Source organism: Solea solea, chromosome 13, assembly GCF_958295425.1.
Source record: "Solea solea chromosome 13, fSolSol10.1, whole genome shotgun sequence".
Lineage (NCBI taxonomy): Eukaryota > Metazoa > Chordata > Actinopteri > Pleuronectiformes > Soleidae > Solea > Solea solea.
The window spans coordinates 18024161-18045847 of record NC_081146.1 but is presented as its reverse complement, the minus strand read 5'-3'; the positions used below and the strand labels follow the sequence as shown (position 1 = coordinate 18045847).

The following is a 21687-nucleotide window of genomic DNA, read 5'->3' as shown; positions in this document are numbered from 1 at the left end:
GGCACTAGAGCGTATGCTGTACTTCCTGGTGTCAAGACACGGTTAAACAAGCATTACTGACTCAACCCTCATTGTGTTTGGTCCAATCTGGCCCACAGGATGAATTTGTGAAAATACTATATTTTCACTTCCAGATACATGTGACTAAAGGTTCTGTGCCTCTGTGGATCCACTGTGATCTGTAAGTCGTAATGCAATGTGCAAATGGTAAATATTGTTGAAATTGCACATATTTTTCACAAGAAATTTCAGGTTGTTCAGGTAAAAATGACATGTAATGACATGTAATGTTCATAATATTGTGCTTCCAAACCTCAGTTTCCCCTGAGTCGAGAAATATCTTCATTGTTTTTTTTGTTACGTGCCCACTAGGCTTGAAACTGCAACGCTAATTCTGCACTTTTTAGACGCACTTGTAGGGGGACGGGACCTCATTCCCAGAATGTAAACAGTGTCCGCCATCTTTGCTAACAGTTACACTAACAGGACCAACTGTCACTGGTGGACACGTAACAAAGAAAAGAATGAAGATATTTCTCAACTCAGGGGAAACTGAGGTTGGGAAGCACAATTTTTCAAAAATACAACCCCTATTCTTGTAATACAAAGCTAAATGAAAATCGGTGAAGTATTCCTTTAATGAAAAGACAAAAAAAATAGGGGTCCTTGTTTAAAGGTTATTATGCCATTATTTTACTGATCAAATTGCACTGTATGTGGCCCCTGAACTAAAATCCCTGATCTCCAGTAATCCTATTGTCATCACATACATGCTTCAGAAGGACGTCCTACAAAAAAAATGAATGTTTCTTCCTCTGTCATGTTTGTTTCAAACTTTCCACGTCAAGCCTCGTGTCCATCTCTGAACTGTGTGGACACGAATCAGCCTTCTGCATCAATCACTTCATCAGTCTGTCTCTCTGTCTCACACTATCCACCACCCCCCCCCCCAAAAGTGTTTAGATAACAGTGATACAAGCTCACAGCCTCAACATAATTCCACAGTTTGACATTGTTGTTCTTCAGCCTCACTCAGATGCATCGCGGCTAATTACACTTTGCACACTTAAGTACACAAAGGCGCGTGTGCGTTCATTTGTAAACGAGTTATTGTTTAATTATAACTTCACATGAACTTTGCAGATCAGTGGGGCGAAACGTGTCTCCCCTTCAGCGCATAATTATTCAAGCTATAATTGCTCGGCCTGTTTGTGAAACACATCTCTCACATCTCTCAGCAAGGACCGTCTTGTACACAGCGTCTGTGCCGGCTCCTCTTTTGCGAAGGCCCCAGGGCCACTGAGTGACTCCGAGAGGCTGCTGAGAGAGAGAAAACTGTTTCAGCTGAACAATGAACAAGAAACATTCATTTATAAAATTAAGGTCCTTTTCTTTGCTTTTTGGGTGGTGGATTATTCTGGAATAAACACAGTAATTTGAGTCTGTAATGTCACACGTACAACACCGTGGATAAAATTCAACATAATCTTCAAAACTTTATTAACACAGACATTTGTGGCATGTGGTCCACAGCTTATATAAGAAAAAAAGGATTAAAATAGAAAATATCTGTCATCCCAGGACGCTCAAAGTCTCACTCTTTTCTGATCAAAACAAAGTTTTAATTTGTCGACACTCACTATCTATCTGCAGGTGATGCTATTTTCAATCATTCAGATTGACACGCTCATCTCTTAAGTGCCTTTAAATAATCACTCAACCTTATGTTTTCATTGTAAAATATAAAATAAATACACCACCTTCACCTCTCCATGCTCCTATAACTAAGTCAAAATAAACCACCTCATCAGTCCCATGAGAAGATTTTGATTCATTTTACGGCAAGATGACAAAAAAAAGTTATAATAATTCAAGCTGCAAGCAAGCAAGCATTGTGCGGGCCCTCACAGCTTAAAATGAATGGTTTTTATCAAGCTTAAAATGCATTGAGCATGAAATGTACTCTGTATTTTAGATACTGAGTTGTGGATCTTAAAATGTAGGTGTAATAAATTATTATTTTAGAAGTCCAATATTAAGGCCAACCAGTCTAAATCTCTATGAAACGTTGCAAATATGTCTCAGCAGGTAGCTCAGTGGGTTAAAGTGATTCCTGAGATAGTGGGTTTCATTTTTGAAACTCTGACTAAGATGAGAAACTTAAGTGCACCAAGAAATTCAGAGTAAGAGCATCAAGACAAAAACCTCAGTCCATCAAAAGATGGTCTTACAATGACGTCAATTTCACACAATTTTAAAACTTCAGCCCAAAAAACAGAACTGAAAAGCACCTGGAAAGTTTTGTTATGCACTTAAGAAAAAAAAGTTTGTGCTGCAAGAAAAATACTTGTATGTCTGAAATTGTGAGTGATATATTCTAGTTCAAGATTCAGTGTAGTCAAAAGCTCTAAGAAAACACAAAGAATTGTATGAGCAGGTAGCTCAGTGGATAAGAACACTGCTGTGATTTTCTTATGTCTGATAGGTTCAATTCTTAAAAAAACCAAAACATTTTAAAGTTCAACATTTAAAGTGAAAGGAGACGTAAAGTCCCAAATGTACAAGGAATGTATAGCATGGTGGCTTTGTTCACAACCATAAGGTTGTTTGGACCATGGTGGCAGCTCTTGTACTGAAAATAGAATCATAAAAGTTGCTTCATCACACAAGATTTGAACCCACACTTTCAGTTATACCAAAACAAAAGATGAACTTCAAGTTGAGTAGCTCTTTATGTTGGACATTGATTAAGACTTGGGTTCAAACAGCACATCAATGTTTTTTGTTTTTTTTGGTTCACTAACCAAAATTAGAAACTTAAGAATGGCAAATTCAAAATGGCTGACTTGAGACCATGGTCCCAATGTTCAACTTGGGCTGTGACATGTTTCCACCAAGTTTCGTGAAATTTGGTGCAACTTAGTTTCTGCTTTGTCTTACCAGGTTTTACCTTTGGGGGCACCACTGAGCCATTTTTGCACCAGTTTTCCGTTTCGCCTGATTTATGTGCCAATTTTCATCTGTTTTCACCAAAAATGTGATCCTTTCAGAAGTAAATTCTATTTTAGAAGTGAATTTCAATAGGCAATCATTATTAATAACTCATAATAATCATTACTAGATATAAATATGTGCAAAGTTGAAAAACTGAAACATAGATAATGGTTAAAGCCAGGTTCAAAATAATTTGCGTTTGTTCCTTTTGTTTTAATTACTGCATATGACACAAATTATTAAAACAGCCATTTTAAAATCTAATATATATATATTTTTTCTTTCTTAGGAATAAAATGTTTTTTCAGGCTATGAATGAAACCGATAAAGTGGAGATTTCACTATTCGTGTATCAATAAAAACAAAAATCTACTGAAACAAATCAATGGAATTGAGCAAAATCACCACCGCATTGTGGACTTTTGAATGTTTTCTTTGAACACGTCTGATAGTAGACCATGTTCTTGCCATCAGGAGTCTAAATGTCAAAGAGGAAAACAAGAAACAATGTGTTTTATAAAGACATCTGGTCTTAATTCAGAGAAACACAAGTGCTTCGTCTGCCGCCAGCATCAAATCAAAGTCATGAAATTGTCTCACACAATGTGTCACTTGTTGACAGTAATCACAGCAACACTGTGTACAAAATGAAAACAGTTATCCCCTTGGATTTGGACATGGCGAAAGAAACATCCCATCCCTGCCGCCTAAAAAAAGCTACATATGGATTATAGTATTTAGATGGATTTAACAAACTCGGTGCTGACATTCTCCATGTCCTTGAAAACAGAGGGAAAATAACAAGCTGTAGACACAGCAGCGCGGGCACTGACAAGGACGTCTTCATTATTTGAGTCGAAGAAACTAGAGAAGGAAAACCAAGCCACATAATGATGGGTATCAAAGCGAGGCCTCCCCAAGGCAGGTGTGAGGCCTGTCGAGTCCCAGCCAGAGGACGACTCACAGGAGGAGGCAGACGCAGACCACAGCGCTCACTGCAGAGGAGACTATTACTGCACAGGAGAGGTGCTGCCACATTTGTCAAGGTATGTCCATGAGTCACTCTGGTGGTCTGAAGATAAGACAGATAAAGAAAGAAAACATGTGGCGACTCTGTGCCAGAACCCTCACCCTTCCCTGGTTTAGAATTTCTGTCACCAGGACACAACCAGGATGACTCTACGTCCTTCTTTTTGGTACATCTAATTCTGGTGAAATACCGCAATCGTGTTTCAGAGAACCAGGGTTAACTCCTTAATCTAAAGTGTGCTGCTGTCTGGGCTTCTGCCTTTCCTCCATCAGTCGTGACAATCACTGTTTACATGTTAAAAGTCTGATTTTAGTCGGACTAAGACATTTTTTTTTTTTTTTATGTCATGTAAACACGTCAGTCCGACTAAAATCGAGCTAGTCTTAGTCAGACTAACATACCTGGATAATGCGATTCATCTGATTACTCCAGCATGTATTCGCTTAGTCAGTTGTCCAAATGCCTGTCTTAGTTGGACTTAGTTCAGTTCAGACCTTTATTGAGCCTCAATGGGGAAATTTGGTTTGCAGCAGTGGTTAAAAAAAGTCACAAGAGAGAACACATAATATTGCAAAATTCTGCCTCAAGAAGTGTTTAAAAAAGGTCCACCGAAATATCAGCAGCAATAAACAAATAATTAAAATGTCACAGAAGATTTGGCTGATTGATTAAAGCTGTGCATGTCGTACAGACTGTGTGCAGTGTGGGAATGTCGCCACAGACATGAAAACAGAGTCATGTGCAGCTGATAGGCTTAATAAGTATTGCATTATCTGATTTGCCAATGGTTTTTAAATGTAACGGACATTTGTTTATATTTGAAAGCACACACTACGGATTTAATGTTGGATTTATAATTCAGGAACAATACCGTCCATATTCCCGCTGCAGATTCACAAGCATGCGCCCGTGAGCTCCTGAAAGACAAATAAAAAGCACAACTAATTGCTGTGGATCCCCGCTGAATATATCAGCCTCATACAGAAGCGTGACAACAAGAAATCAAGTCACAGCGCAGAGCGGAAAGCCTCCATGAATCACGGTTGCATCCGTACCCAGGCACTCGGCAGCAGTGTTGGTGTTGGTGGCTGAGGAATAATCATTGGGGAGGCAGACCAAATTAATACTTCAGCTGAGGCTGCCTCGTTCTCCGTCATTAGGGCACATTACAGGGCCACAATATACATCATTAAATTAGGCATAAACAATTCATTAAAAGGCCGTTAAGAAGACAAACTAATGTCACTTCTCCCGGTAGTATTAACAAACTGTAAAAAAGCACAGGGTTAAGGACATAAAGGATCATTCCACCACATTTATTCAGTCACTCATCCTGACTAAAGGCTTGCACTTGATGTTGTGGATTCAGTAGATGAGCCTACTTTCCTCACCGGTCACAGTGAACACATGTTTACTGAAGACTGAAGACATCCTGTGACACTAGCTTTAAAAAAAAAAACCCAGAACAGGTAAAACACCTAATGGCCCTAAGGCTATAGCAATGTGTAAATCATTAGGCACACAAATATGATGCTAGACTTTAATGTGTAATGTGTAGCAGAACTAGCAAAACAATTGATAGAGAATTAAAGCAGCCACAAAGCTACAGTCATCAGCCTTCAGTTTATTTAAAATCTGGTGAGAATGAAGCACCAGTGTCAACGCGACAGAGGCACAACCTTTTCACACAACAGTGGCTGTCATAGTCCAGCAAGGGGAGGCATCACTGCATGTCCAACCAGTGGCACAAAAGGCCTGACCGCACATCCAGACAGGGAAAAAATCAAACATTCATGACAAAAGCAGGGTCATCCCAGTAACACAAGGTGGCAAACAAATACAACACTAAAGTAATTATCTTAAAATATACTGGAAATGACTGCCTAATCTTGTGTGGGCCAGGAAAACATAATGTTGTCATTTTAAGTCGTCCAGCTTTACTAAAAATAATGTTTAGCCTTCCACTCACAGTAGTAGCCTAATATCATGGATGCACAAACTAAAGTTAAAGTTTTAGCACAACTGTTCCGTTAAAAACCAATGATTTAAATAATAATTTCAACATTGCATACAAGTCGAGCATTTTAGGGGGTTTTGAAGAATCATATCTGTTCAATTTCAGAGGGTCATGTAAGTCATTCTCTCAAGACTCCAACAACAAAACTAACTAAACTAAACTAATTAAAATTTTCTTCTCATTTTTTTTCTTATATTCATCAACAATATTCCAAATAGTGTTTCAGACAGTGAGCTGTAATCACAAAATCTTAACCTGGAAATAAAACTCAAGAATCAACTATTTCTCTAACAATCCTGCCTGCCACTGCAGTAAACTTGTTTGGATAAATTCTAAATTCTTTAACATTAATTCAACTTTTTTTCTTCACTGTGGCACGAGCAAGCCCCAGGAGAGTAATCAACTGAGGCTGAATCTGTAGCATTATTTGGACTAAATTAGGCTACAAACCAAACAAGAGCTGCTGAATGCAAATATATGAAATTCATTTTTCTCCATGAAAATCCATTCCTCTCACTTGACTCTGGGTAATTCAAACAAAATAACAGTTTGTAAAACAATAAAGAATTTAAATAGCATTTTTTTGTAACACATCGGTCAATATAAATACATGATATTTTGCATATTAATTAACATGGCTGATATACAACATTTATGGCATATAAACTGGTTACACACAGTCGTGGGACCAGGTTTTCGGTGTATTACTTTGGTTGAAGAGAATAACAGCAGATGACTTCACTACAATCTATACCACATGGACATCACGCCACATTCAAACTGGAGTATAAGGCACAAATATAAACTAGAAGTATGTGCTTAAAAGAAAACTTCAAGTTTCTTCTCAAAAACAAAACAAAAGAAAAAAAAAAAAGCTGTTCAAGCACTCGTGCCACATTGCAACTGCGGCTTTATAACATTACAGAAATTAAACAGTTCGGAACATACATTTATTTTCAGAAACAAAATTACTGAGCTTCAATTTCTCCAGTCACTTCAGTGCTAAATGATAATTTGTGTTTGTTGGTCAAGAGCAACAAACATGGCAGGAAAACTCAAAGCTGACTGTGTGGTGTGACTGTCTTTAGATAAGCTGTGCTGTGCTGGTTCCTGGAATAAAATATATGTCTTAAAAAAATGTAATCCAGATGATTATAACCCCTGAGATCCAGGACAAATACTGAGAACACAGAGTATATTTACACTGTGTCATTTTATCATACTGTGCTCAGCTTCACTCGCAGTTCTCCTCTCCCTCCAGCACAAAAGTAAGTGTCTGTCGTCAAACAACAGTTACAGTCTGCAGAAAGTGAAAAAGCATTTTTGGAACCAGTAACATTCATCATTAAGCTTTGTGGACAAAACCCTTGTCTCTACACCTTAAAACCCCAAACCTCTTAAAATTAAATAAGCATACACAACGATCAACCACACTGATTACTAATACTACTGAAAAGGCTGGTGCAACAACCTGACCTGAATTTTTCAGATGAAGTATCTGTATCACACAATCAAGAACTTAATCATGAATTACACCATTTTCAACCAAGGGTCGACTTGAACGGAAATAAACCCGGGGTGAATTACAGCTGGTGAAAAAAACAAACAAAAGTTTCCAGTTCAGTTACAATAATATGTTTAAACCTGACTCGTCTGTTGGGGTCTAAATGATTAATAGGGCTACAAATGTTGGGAATCCTTCAAATATTGAGATAGAACCTTGTAACCAGTAACCATGAAATGGATTTTATGTACTCCGAGTGCTTATTGCATTTGTCTCTGTCAAAGCACAACCATTTAAAGTGCTGATTTTTCCAACTGACAGGCTCATAGTATGATCCTTTATTTTTTGATTCAGTCCTGTTAACTTAAATGGAATGACCTTCGGCCACCACATTTAAAAATGTTATCCTCTAATCTGCTTCTTTGGTGTTTTATGGCAGTTGTCAACCATAGTGTTACATTACTGCCTGCTTTGCAGATCCTAACTACGCCTTAGTCACTTGAGTCTGAGTGGACACGTGTGCCAAATTTGAAAGGATTCCCTCGGGGCATTCTTAAAAGGGACAGTTCAGTTTCTTTAAATGTTGAAAAGGTTCAATGAGGCACTGATGCTTCCAATGTTTGCCCCCTGCACCTTAAAGGATTAACAACTCCTCTGCCCCATGATGTAAAATGGTCACAGGTGTCCTGAGAAACAGTCAAATAGGAGAGTAAATTGGTGTTCTACTGTTTTCGTCAGGACACTCTATTGGATTCGAAAGGACCACTAGTTTATAAATGCTTGTTTCTGGCTAAATAAAAATGATCAGACTCTTAAGCGCAAAGGTTACAGTGGGGAGAAATCTGTTGATAATGTTATCATACACTATGTACAATAACAATCTAAGCCGGTCAGTGGCAAAGACGAGCACCTTTGGTGGCCGTACTTTAATACAGACTGCCGAAAAATGTAAAAGTATGAAAACCATTGCATCATTTTAAATATGTGGCATCAGACCTGTCTCTTTGGCAGATGAGACAACGGATTACTTAGCTAACTTGGACAGGGGATTCTTTTAATGATTCACTTAATGTTTCAGTCATTTTTACAAAAGCAAAGCAAGGCGTTTAACACTTGCTGCTTCTTCAAAGAGCGGATTAGCCGCTTTTCTCTGGTTTTAAGTCTGTTCAACTATTACTTCTCACTGCTTCTGTTTCAAACGTCTCAGTCTATTCGCTGTTGATTCGATGCCTGAGGTGTTTCTCTTTTCACCTCAGCTTTTACATACTAATGATGTCTAAATATACCGAAATGTTGTTCTTGTTTGGTTTTTCACAGGTTCTAACATGTTTCTAGAAAAAAACAAAACATGTTGTTAGTGTATCTCAGGTTCAGGGACAATTGATGCTGTGCTGTTGTTGTTGTTTTTTTTTCATTTCTTTGTGTGAGTCAGCAGTCACAAATATAATGAGTGAATACTTGCATTAATGTTCGGGGTTGGCACACTCCAAAACAGTACAGTGTGTGAAATAAGGCTCTGTTCATTCTTAGGTTTCACCTTAAATTCTCTCAACACAACAGCAAAGTATGAATTTGGTAATAATAACAAAAGTGTGTCATGCCGTCGGAATGACCCTCGTGTTTGCGGCACATTCTGACAGGCCCTGATTTACCAGCTCTTTTCCTAGTTTAACAACACACGTATGGTTCACTGTTGAATTGTGTTTCTTGCATCCAGTAAGAAGGCCATTTTTACAGTTGTGTTTCTTGGCAATGTATTAGTGATGGTTTGTATTCTGTCTGAGAAGTTTCAGCATCTTTACTGCAGTGACCCTCATTTCAAGTGTTGGAAAAACACCCAAAACAAAACAAAATCTGCCAACCTCTTAATTTTTTTAACTACTGTGATCTGTGTTTGTTACATCCAGCCTGTTCATCCGAGCTTTTAGTCCAATTGCTTTGTTTACTGATCACCAAAATGTCTTTGTGCAGGTAGGTTTTTTCAAACCCCTCTCGGATCACACCTGACTCTGATTCACTGTGGGGCAGTGTTTGCTGGTGAGCACCTCCTTACTTCCTCTGGACAGCGCCGGGGTCACTGAGTGAAACTCTTCTTGATTGCAACATTGGGGAAGAGGCTGCCAAGCTCTTGGACCGCCCGCATGTCTATTTGGGAGCAGAAGGAGACGTCCAGGAGGAGAAGTGAAGGGCACGACTGGAGGAGCTTCTTCAGCGACACAGCATTCACCAACCGCGTGCCTGTCGGTAAATTCAAACCAAAGCATGTTTCATGTTTATCACGTGCCTCATGTGATTGACATGTGACATATTGCAGCATATTGTGTTACATACAAACATTTCAAATCAGCTGATTTCGATAATTATCATGATAAATGTCAGAACTCTTGTTAAACAGAGATAACATTACACTGACATATACTGACCCTCATTTGTTATATTGATATTGAAGAAAATTACAAGATATATTATTATTATTATTGAGTTATTGTGCCGCCCTTCATCATGATTCTACTGTGCTGTCACACTCATCAACCTATGCAAATAAAACTATAGTGTTACAGCACAGGAGTTACTGCAGTGGCAACTTCGCTTGCTGTGCAATATTTTATTTATATGCATATTAAGAGTTTTACAGTTAGCTGAGGAGTGTCTTAGAAATGGTGTGTTTATCAGGGACATATGCTTCCATATTTCATCACTAAATATTCTGTGAGATAGGTTTAAATTGGTTCATACCAACATGTACCTCTCACATTGTATTGTTTATTCACACAGGGCTATAACTGTGAGAAACAAGTGTCCATGATTCTTTGATGTGGTTCCAAATTCATTGATGTGACAGTGGCCAGGTGTAAACAACAAGGTGATGCCATTATACTTGTGATCATGTTTATGTATCCGTGTGTCTTTGATTGTGACTTCAGAAATTGCTGCTTGTTCAAAGTTAAAAATGAAATCTGACCTACATAAGAGATGCTATGATAAATGTGAAGTTACAGGGAAAAAAAACACACTAACAGCTATATTTAAACAAAGCAGCCAAGAGCATAAATAACAAATAATTAATGAAGAACAAACATCAGTCGACAAATTTCCATACATACTATTGTATGAGGACAGAACTCACCCAGAATGTCCAAATGCTGCAGTGATGGGCAGTTGGCGGCCAACTCCTCTATGTCAGAGTCGCAGACAGTGCGGTTAGCAGTGAGGAAGAGTTTGCGCAGGCGTGGCAGGCTGCGAGCAAGGTGCTGGAAACACCCGGTGCTGCTCTGGAGTGTCGGGCACCAGCCCAGGTCCAACTCCTCCAACATTCTGAACAGCCACAGAACAAACAAGTGTGGAACAATCAGTGGAATCAAAGATGATCTCCTTTGGCTCTACGGTCTGCAACATTTGACTGTTGTTCCTGTTAGTAATCTCTACACTACACTAGGAGTGTACACTGCACCTCACTGCTAAGAAGGAGGTAAACTAAATCAAAGAAAACATCCAACCTGCAGCCGGAGACGAGCTCAGTGATTCCTCGGTCTGTCAGGTTTCTGCAGCGCCACAAGTCCAGTGAGCAGAGTGAGCGACAGCGAGCAGCCAGCATACTAGCCACGACATCATAGTCGTCAATCTGAAGGAGAGACAGTGAGCTTTCAAAATCGATTTGCATCCACTCCACTGTGAGCACTGTGTGTCTCAAGGTATGTACTGAAATGTACATTTTGTAAACCTACAAAAAATTTTATTTGACTTTATTTATTGCTTTATTATTTTATTTTATTACAAATTTTGTTATCATCACAACATTTCAACTGCTAGAAATAAATGAATACATTTCATGTAGATAGCACGTTTGAAATCACCAAAGTGCAAACCAAGACTGTATTATACAAATATAATATATGGAAAGATAAGGCAGCCAGTTAACTTCTGGTGATTTGTCGTTGAGGGGAAACATAATGTTAGCGATAAAAACATCCCATAACTTAGTACTGTAGTAGTAAGTCTTGGGGGATTCTACATGGCCTAAAATTAAAAATGAAATTTCAGCATTGTGAGGGGAAAACAGTAGATTACTGCCACATCCTTCTATGCCCAGCCTCTGCTAAATTCTATAATTTGTCAATAAATACTCTTGGTAACTGCAGACACTAACTGTAAAACATCTCTGCATCTTTGGCTGACAGCTTATCAGAAATAGGCTGGTTGGCTTATTGAAAATCAGGAGGTGACCTCAGATATAGTCAATTAAAATATTTCTGATGAAATCAAGGTCGCACACTAGACTGCACTGAAATGAAAGCCTTTGAGAAGAGAGCAATGATTTAAACATGCAGCTCTGATATGAAACGGGGCGTCATGGCTATATCATAATCAGGAGTCAGGAGATATGATTTATGAATGCTGTGTGTTTAATCGTGTGAATTCTAGTGTGTTTGTGCCTGGAAGACACCGCGACAGAAGACTAAGAATAAGACAGCAGTGAGACGGAATGAAGTCATGAGTGTGTCAGTGTTTTCCTAACCTTCTGTCTTTGTGTTTTCTGAACAAACTTTTGAAATGTAGCAATAACAAACAGCTGATTATATGCACTGCATGGCATGAAGAACATAACCCCACTTCCTCAAGAGAGAACAGAGAATGTCTCATCATCATCATCATCATTGTCAACATCAAAAAAAAGAAAATGATATGGTCTTTCAAGAACTGATTTGTGTTTGCTGGACTGTTATTGTTCTTTGGTGTCAGGTAATGTTGGCCATATTTCATTCTTTCATCCAAAGATGAAAGCAAATGTAATTTTACAGACAAACAGGCAGTGCAGGCAGCTCACCTACAAAAATAACAGCATGCACAACATGTGTAAGTAGGCAGTGGATGGATATTATACCAACTATGGTTGAAGGAGTTTCTGTCATTATGTATTTACTTTCAATTACTGATGATGGGACTTTGTGTCTTAGGAAAAAAATGTTACTTCCTCTCACCCCTTCTCATTTACTACATCCTAATCTGCATTCATTTGAAGGGAAACTCAGTTAATTACATGGTGTGCGGCTAAGTTGCTGAGTCATTCTCCCAATGAAAGAGTGGATGAGTGAGCCAGTAAACAATAATGTTTCAGATTAATGTTCTTCTCTTTTTAAGAATAACGATGATTTGGGGATTGGTAGATCATTTTTGTATCACCACGATACATTAATAATTTGCAACAGGACTAATCTATTAATTTAGTAATCTATTAAATGCTGTATTTTAATTTAATGTCTTTAAAACAACAACATTAATAACATAATTAAATATTATTATATGCCTCATTACAGGGACTACATGCTCAAAGCCAAAAAAGGTTGAGCAGATATCCCCCTGAAAAACAAACACATTTTGTATAAGTAAAGTTTTTTACAAAAATGTAATGTTCATATTTTACAGTGCAAAAACCAAATGTAAGCAGCTCTTTACCCTGTTTCCAGGGGCCACTGGCTGTGGCCTTGACAGGTATCAGTGTTATTCATCTTTTTATCTAACGCTCCATCACAGAGAACATACAGTATATATATTTAATAAATGTTAAACTATGCCTTTAACTAAAGGACCAAATGGACTCACCCTACAACAGCTCCCCAAGTTGAGGTGTCTCAGCTGTATGCAGAAAGTCAGGATACTCAGAATTGCTGTTTGCTGGAGAAACAAGGAGAAAGGAAGTCAAAATGAGTTATGCTTTTGAAAAGTATCATCCATTTTTGTTAAGAGTTGACAGTTAAAATGTCCCACTGTGGGAATAATAAAGGATTGTCTTATCTTAGTAATCACAAAAAAACAAAGCAATGAAGATCAAAATCATTAAATGTTCCTCCTAAGTGATTTCTTGTCTTCTGCCTAGCACATTCAGCCAACACTTACATGTTGTGGATAAAAGGGAATTGAGTATGCAATGACAGAGACCCCTCTGCAGCTAGATGGAGATATGGGAATTCAACACTACAACTGCCAACGTATGAACCTCAGTGGCAGGAGAAAGTGTCAGACATGAAAGGAAAAACCTCTTGTGTGTCTGTTGCTGGCATCTTTAGAAACACCTCTCTGCAGCGAGCTGGCCATTTAATTAGAACAGTCATGGGGTAGTGACAACTGAGATGTCAGGGCTTAAAACAGACACACAGCTCACTCTGTCTGTCTGTGTGGGTATAAACAACTTGCAACATGTTGCCTGGCTCCACCGCAGAAACTCTACTCTGCCTCTTGCCCACAACGCTGCTCTGAAAGATGACATACCCTGGAAAAACGCTGAGGTAGAACACCAAAACACGCGACAGCGGTTTTACGCGACCGACAAGCTTGGACCTGAATACATGTAGTATGTGTCTTTCAGACCTCCTGAGCTCAGAGTTGACTTAAACCACAAAAACAGAATTAGCTGGATCCTCCCCAAAACATGTACCATCATATAAGCAGCATGTGGTGATTATCATTCCACCATCGCAACACAATCGACTTACGCAAGCCTCTCTAGAAAAAGGACACACAAGGCAATTTTTTAATAAATTAATAAAGAAGACCAGCGACAAATTGTGCTTCATTGTTTGGCACAGAAATAGATAAATGAACATAGCACGTGGTATTTGGTAGAGAGTAGGAGCGAGTGACTGGGGTTTCTTGACCAGTTTACATCTGAGTTGCATCTCGAGAAGGAGATTCACCTCAGCTACCTCCCTCTGTGTGGATTTGATAGGCTTAATTAACGCTGTGTTGTTTCAGTTCAGTTCACACAATGTGCTCACAAACACTGTGTGAACTCAGTTGACAATGGTTTAAATACAGCAGACATTTGTGTATATTAAACGTTACACACGACAGCTTTAAAAAACAAGACAAATTCACGTTTAAATACTGTGCAGTGTAGTTCAGTGTTTAATAAAAAACATTGCGTAAAATACAAGGCTGTAGAGTACTACTAATTCACTCAGCAAATGTACTGTGCATCCCCATATCTGCCTGTGCATTCTTTTAACAGAGATGTGAGCTGAATAGCTCTGTTAGAATAGAACAGGACAGGTGCCTACCTCTATCTTAGTCCTGTAGAGTACAAGGCGACGGAGGCTCGTTAGTTTAGAGATGTGAGTGAAAGCTGGCGGGTGCAGGCGGTCGCAGGACGACAGGTTGAGCTCTTGCAGCTCTGGACAGGTCTGCGAGATGACGTCCAGGCAGGCCTCATTCAGGAAATGGCAGCATGACAACTCAAGACTGACCAAGTTGTGACCACAGGCCTTCATGAAGCTGGGGATGGAGATGGAGAGAAGTTAGTGGATTTAAATGTGATAGTAGTTTTACAAGGTCATTTCTAGTTTCTTCAGCACTTGTGGACTGCTGACAGTCTGACCTGCTGAAGCCGGTCAGGGAGAGAGCGCCGCGGTTGCCAGTCCAGGACAGGTTGAGCCTCTGGAGGAGGGTGCAGCGGCTCTGCAGGTGTCCCAAGGAGGCGTCACTCAGCCGGGCCCAGTAAGGCTGCAGACTCAGCTGGGTGTACTGCAGTGGGTCACAGCAGTGCTGGTACAGCAGCTTACAGCTCTGGGCCAGACGGCAGAGGTCTGGCAGGGTCAGGTGGCTCAGTATCAGCTGGATGAGCTGAGGACAGAGGAAGGAGAGGTTAAGAGAGGAGAGGCGAGAGGAAAGGGTAAGACTGGGGAGGGAGGGGGAGAAAGTCAACAAAAAGAAAGAGGCACTAGAGGACTGCAGAAAGCAAAGCATTAACATAGACCATTATAGAGTAGTAGGACCTTGTGGAGAGTAAAGAACAATACAGGGGTAAAGTAGAGAATGTTAATTGTGCCCCCTCTGGCAGGCAGATATAAATGGTAGTTATCTGGAACACAAAGCACTGATAATAAAATGAGTGGCAAGGTGAGCCAGTTTGTTTTGTATTTTATTTGTGCACCTCACAGAGAGAGAGACTAAGAATGCACACATGTGTGTTGCAGTGTATTAACAATACACAATGTTCCAGGAGATATCAGCTGACAGATAATGGCTATATTGTGTTTCTGACACAAACACACAACGGTTGTGAAGACCGCTGTTAATGGCTGCGGTTTGGAGGGAAGATAAGAGAGGGACTATGAAGAGCACTGCCGGTGTTTTGAAGCTCTCCTCAGACGACATGGTGCGTCTGTATGGCATGAAAATGACTCTGTGACCATGAGAGGATATGAGATCAAGTGTCACAATAGGTCCGGGCCACGATGATCATGTGTTTGTGTGGAATAATGTTTAGTGGAGTACACAGCGAACATTGTGTTGAGCAGCCCACTCCAACTGATTATAGAAGTTATTATGAGGTACGATCTTAATCTGCAGTTTGCAGTTTACACTAATGATTCATAAAATCTTATCTGTATGTCACAATTTTATTAAGATTCACTGACTCATGTTTGATCATTCAATAGTAAACATTTTTCCAACAATCCACTGGCAGAGGTTTCAGTGATGGTTTTAATGTCTTCACTGAAAACCTCACATGTCTACATATTCAGACAAATTAACCATTAGATAATGGAAAAGCCAGTTAATAAAATAATAATAAAAAGCCAGTTTTTATGAACAAAAAGAAAAGAAAAGCAGTCTATTTTGTGACTTCTGCAAGTATCACTACTAATGTACTTTGTTTTGTTTTTTAAATATGCAATATATATATTGTAAAGCCTGAAGATGTGAACTATAAACACATAACCCCACAATGTCTATTTAAGGAGTTGTGTAATATTCCCACAGCAATTTATCAAGGATGTGCCCCTGGGGGCCCCAGGCTCAATTCGTTGCAAACAGACCAAAATACATTTAGTATGTGTAAAAAAGTCTTTAATATACCTTTAAACTGTTTCTTTTATTTCAGTAGGCTTGAAATCTTGGATCAGTGGAAAATGAAAGTAACCTTAGTTTGAGCATAGATACAAACATCTCTTACGTGGTCTGTTCTGACATATGACAATTTGTCTACAGGGACCATGTTACTGTTTTCAGAAAGAAGTTATTTGAGATAAACATTACTTCGGTAGTCGAATGGGACATCATACTTGCCAAAAAGAGACACCTTAATATAAAATGATATATTGAGTAAATAAGAATTTGTTCACAGGTATTTGTGTCTGTATCAATATCCCAGTCAGGATTTACAATAACTTGAAAAGCATAGATTCTTCCTCCCAGCACCGAGTGATTCAGTGCACACATAACGCTGACTCTTATTACCTCATATGGTAGCTTGTCAAAGTAGCCATTTTCTGTCCTCTGGATCTTGCCGTCACTGCCTTGCCTGAAAGCCAAATCAGACAGCTCCTCCTCACCGTCACTGACATCATTAATGTCAATGACGTGCAGCTTATAAAGGGCCGGCAAGGGCCGGTATTTCACCCCGTGGAGAATAACAGCATCCAGCTCAGTGTAGTAGTCCAGTAAAGAGCTGTTGACCTCCAGACGTAGCAGGTTGGTGGGGAAGCTGATAAGTTTGATGCTGGGGGAAAACTGGCGTGCCTGCGGTGTCAGCGCCTTTGTGGGCTCCCCTGACCACAGCACCTCCCACCTGGACAAGAGAAATATTAATAAATGTACCGTTAAGCTACAAAACAATTAATTGAGCTGGCTAACTGGGGTGTGTCAAATTTGGCTAATTCTTAGATGGAGTGAAGGGAGAGGGAAAGCAAGTTTGACATGGAGGATATCAAGTGCCAACCACTTCGAAAATTAGCCCATAACACTGTTTATTTATGGACAACGGTCTCTTTGTAGTACAGCACACTGCATTCATAAAATATAGAGTAATGTTTAATAATTCAAAAGTAACATTCCAACACTTAACTGCCACCTTTACTAATCCATCAGGATAACATTCTATGGACTGTGTTTAATTTTGTTCACTTTAGCTGCTGGGTTTCAGTTTCTAAACTTTTTTGTATGCTCTATATACCAAGAGTCACCATTGGTGACCATTATGTAAATAAAAATAAAAAGTAATGTTGAATTACACTATAACTCATTTACAACAACTGCTAGGCAGAGGTGGATTAGCTCCATCCTAGAGGAAACATACAGAATGTTATTTACATGAGAACAGATATAAAGATTTGTATATTCAATGTTTTTATTAACAGTGATGATACAAATTAATTTATTGATTGTTTTAGTACGTTTGAAGGGCTCATAAGCTACACTGTAAGATTCTTCCATGGACTGCTTTAATTTTGTCCATCTTTAGCTTCTGGGTTTCAGAATTTTGTATGCTTTATATACCAAGGGTCACCACTCGTGACCATTATAAAAATAAAAAGTAATGTTTAATTACACTATAGCTCATTTACAACAACTGCTAGGCAGAGGTGGATTAGTTCCATTCTACTCCTTAGAGGAAACATACAGAATGTTATTTACATGAGAACAGATATACAGATATTTATATCCAATGTTTTTATTTACAGTGATGATACAAATTCATTTATTGATTGTTTTAGTACGTTTGAAGGGCTCATAAGCTACACTGTAAGATTCTTCTTGCATGTGTCGGTCTGAAGATTGAAGTGCGTCGCCACTGATAGCAGACTTGTATCTGAAGATGTTAGAATCACCACGGGAAGTGGTGTTTGTTAGTATATGCCTAAAATGTATTTATAAGTAACCACCATAACAACCAGCATTTATGACTATCACTATGTCATGTAGGAGAAAAACATTTAAGACTGAGACCAAGTTTAATTTGGTAGTGACACGATCACACTGGAAACATCTTCCTAGTATTTCACCCATAACACAGCACAAGGTCACAAGCTAACGCTAATTTACATTTTTGCTTTGCTAAAGACAATGCAATAACTTGTAATTTTTGTGTAATCAAGTATGTGTGAGTGCAAAGCACAATTTCAGTAGATGTTAATGAATGTAAAAACTGCACTATTTTCTTTCAAGATGAAATTTCTTCTCAACATTATTATTATTATTTGTAGAAAACGTTCATAACAAAGTAACAGTGTTTATAAAACCAGCTAAGTCATTAAGAAAACCCAAAAGTTAATACTAATTAACAAAACATTTTTAATTTATGATGGTTTTCCACAACAGATAGCTGTTGTTACCTGACATCAGTGGGTGGGTTCTGGGAGAAGGGGTTGTGAGAGCAGGCCAATATCTGGACAATGGCTCCTGGGTAATAAGTCTCAAGCACCTCCACTGCTGTTGGATAGACTGGCTCCTCGAAGCCCAGCTCAATATAATCCCGGCTGTGGAAGTCTTTAGGGGTGCGCCGGAAAGGTGGTGGAGTACTGGCACATTGTTGCCACCATTTCCCATAAGTTCTGAATACAGCTGCCTGGGTGAAGTCACCTGAGCTGGGGTAGACGTTGGGTACTCCAGCCAGGTTCCACATGGTGTAGGACATACTGTTCTCACTACCATAGTGGGAGCTGAAGTCCAGAACCTCTTTTGCATACTGCTCCAATTCCACACTGACTGGAACCACCGCCCGTTGGCCAGACTCCACGGCACGGCGACTAGTCAGAGCCTCGCCTCGAGTCCCACTCCTGGAGCGTCGGCGCAGACAAATATAATAAAACATGCTCAAAATAGTTAACATAGGGAACTCTGGGCCTGATGGGGGAAATGAGAGAAACTGAGGCTTTGAAGGAGGAAGAGCATCCACCAAGTGGAGGAACACTGGTTCAACGGCTGGTGGTGTGCAAAGCACAGGCTAGAGGCATGGCTGAATGCATAACCTGAATGGTAGAGACAGACATGGACAAGCATTAGAGCAGCAAGACAACACATATGAAACATTGCAGTGTACAACTCCTGATCAAAAAAGTTGATGCATGTTAAATAAACTGTATGCCAAATCTAAATGATATTTTTCCATAATAAAACAATACATCCACATGGATAACAAAAGGTACTTTGAGCACTTACAGTACAGAACAGCTTTCAGGCTACACTCAAAAGGTAATCTTTTAGTTTTAAGATGGAAGACAAAAGCTCATTGAGTGAGTTAGTAAAGCATATAAATAAAATATATGTTCCTATAGTATCGTATAGTATCGTATAGTATAACTGAGAATATAACACATTTTGACACCACTATAGTGTGGTATATATAGCAAGATGACATCAACACATGATTAGCAGGTCAAACTAGAAAGACCTTAATCATCATGCAGCTCCTGTTTGCAAACTCTTTCCTTCCAGGCCTCAGTGACTGGTTGCCAGTAGGCCTGGTCTTCCCAGTTAGTTACACACACCTGATGTCATGTGGACACAGAGTGGCTTTTATTGACAGGACTAACCTGCAGGACACCAGTCAAACCTTTGCATGGGCTAACAACACCTAAACACCTACCAAAATGTTTGAGACGGTATGTTTGGGCAATAACCAACAGCAAAATACTGTGTAATGCAATATAATTTTCTTCAATGGCAACATATATATAAAAAAGGTTTAATACATATACACAGACTGTTTAAGCATTGCACAACCTTTGAGATACAACACCTAGTGAATGGTTTGCCTCTGATCATATCTGAGCATATCTCAAACTTCAATTGAATCTTTAAAATGATCGACATTGTCAAATTTGATAACAATTTATCATAATAAGGTTTTTGGTTGTATCGCCCAGCCCTTTACACTAGTACAGTGGTTATTAAACTTTTTTATACCAAGTACCACCTGAGAAAATACTGAGCTCTTGAAGTAACACCATTATTGCCATATACAGTAGTTAAAATAAAATACAGTAGTGTAAATAGGCCGAGAGAAAGTCAACTACAGACTTTTCAAAAGAGGCAGATTTATTACTAATAAGATCATTTGCTCTCTCATCATACTCATCTTCCTCACATTTACTTTAAACACTGGTACAGCAAAATTGGGATAAAGTAAGGGATAAAGTGATAAAGTGACACTAATTATTATTTAATTTATGTTATTTGTTTAAATTTTATAGAGTTTCCAATCACATACCCTGGTATATACAGTGGAACAGTATTTCTTATTTTCCTCCAAGTACCTCTCTTGTACAATTAAGTGGTTACTTCAACTTTCGCCCAGGAGCAAATTCTAAGCTTTAATTATCGAATGTGTCATGACACTTATTGATATACTATTAGAAGACATTGTAATAACTCTTTTGAATTATTACAATTATTGTAAAATGTAAGGTTCTAAGGTAACACGTTTGTAAAGCTTTGTCAACGTTAACGTAGCATTTTCCTGAAACCTTAGCTAGCTGCAAATGAAGTTCCAGCTGTAAACATATCTGTCACGAGTTGTTGCTTTTCGAAAACCACAGCTTGATTATAAATAAAACATTATATATATGCTAATAAAACCTACTGGTTAATGAACATTATGCTGACATGAGCTGCTGTCATCCTCTCTAGTTCGTACTGTTGGTGTTTATGTAGCTGCTGTGTGTTAGCTGGCTAGCTAGCCTAATGACAAGCTAAGCTGTCTTTATACACAGCTTTACAAAACACTGCAGTGTTGCAGGACGAGACACAAGTTACACCTGTGAAAATGCATTAAACTCACGGTATCATCAGATTAGTATATCGATCCATGAAGTGCATTCTCTCTATATTTCTTCTTCTTCTTGTTCTTCCCGTTACCGGGATATTATCAACAACAAAACGTCATACCTGCCGTTTACCCTGTGATGCATTCAGGGACAATCGGACAATATCAAACGTATTGAGCATATATTGATTAATCAAGAAATTAACAACTACGACAAAAAATACCCTTGATTTCACCCACTTATAACCATATTTGCGTTAAAATAAAAGATCAGAATCACACATTTTGACACATAAATATGTGATTTGAAATAGGTTTATCTGGAATCCGAAAGTTACGTAGTAACATTGAAAGCTCCTTTACTTCCGTGACACAAAAGATCAACATCCGGTCAGCGGTGCACAATGCTGTAGAATATAACCATATTATATTTTTTAGCGAAGTATCATATTCACAAAAGCAAATTTATGAAGTGTTTTATTGAAAGAGTTTGAATTATATCTAAAGACAATATCTTCAGTTGAAAACCAAAAGGCTGTAATGGCAGTAGATTGTGCTCCCATTCACTAAGTTATGTTATTGTCTTTGTTATTAATTTC

At 38.8% G+C, this 21687-nt stretch overlaps 1 protein-coding gene across 1 annotated transcript; it reads right to left on the bottom strand.

Annotated features, from left to right (window-relative positions):
• Nucleotides 1-5628: 5628 nt before the first annotated feature.
• Nucleotides 5629-21231, bottom strand: fbxl4 (F-box and leucine-rich repeat protein 4). The gene is made up of 9 exons (XM_058648158.1): nucleotides 21104-21231; nucleotides 18657-19292; nucleotides 16783-17113; nucleotides 14918-15162; nucleotides 14601-14814; nucleotides 13147-13218; nucleotides 11043-11167; nucleotides 10673-10860; nucleotides 5629-9783 (listed from the first exon to the last, which is right to left on the bottom strand). The coding sequence occupies exons 2-9, from the start codon at nucleotides 19151-19153 to the stop codon at nucleotides 9620-9622; spliced, it is 1836 nt and encodes a 611-aa protein (XP_058504141.1). The 5' UTR covers nucleotides 19154-19292; nucleotides 21104-21231; the 3' UTR covers nucleotides 5629-9619.
• Between the last annotated feature and the right edge of the window lie 456 nt (nucleotides 21232-21687).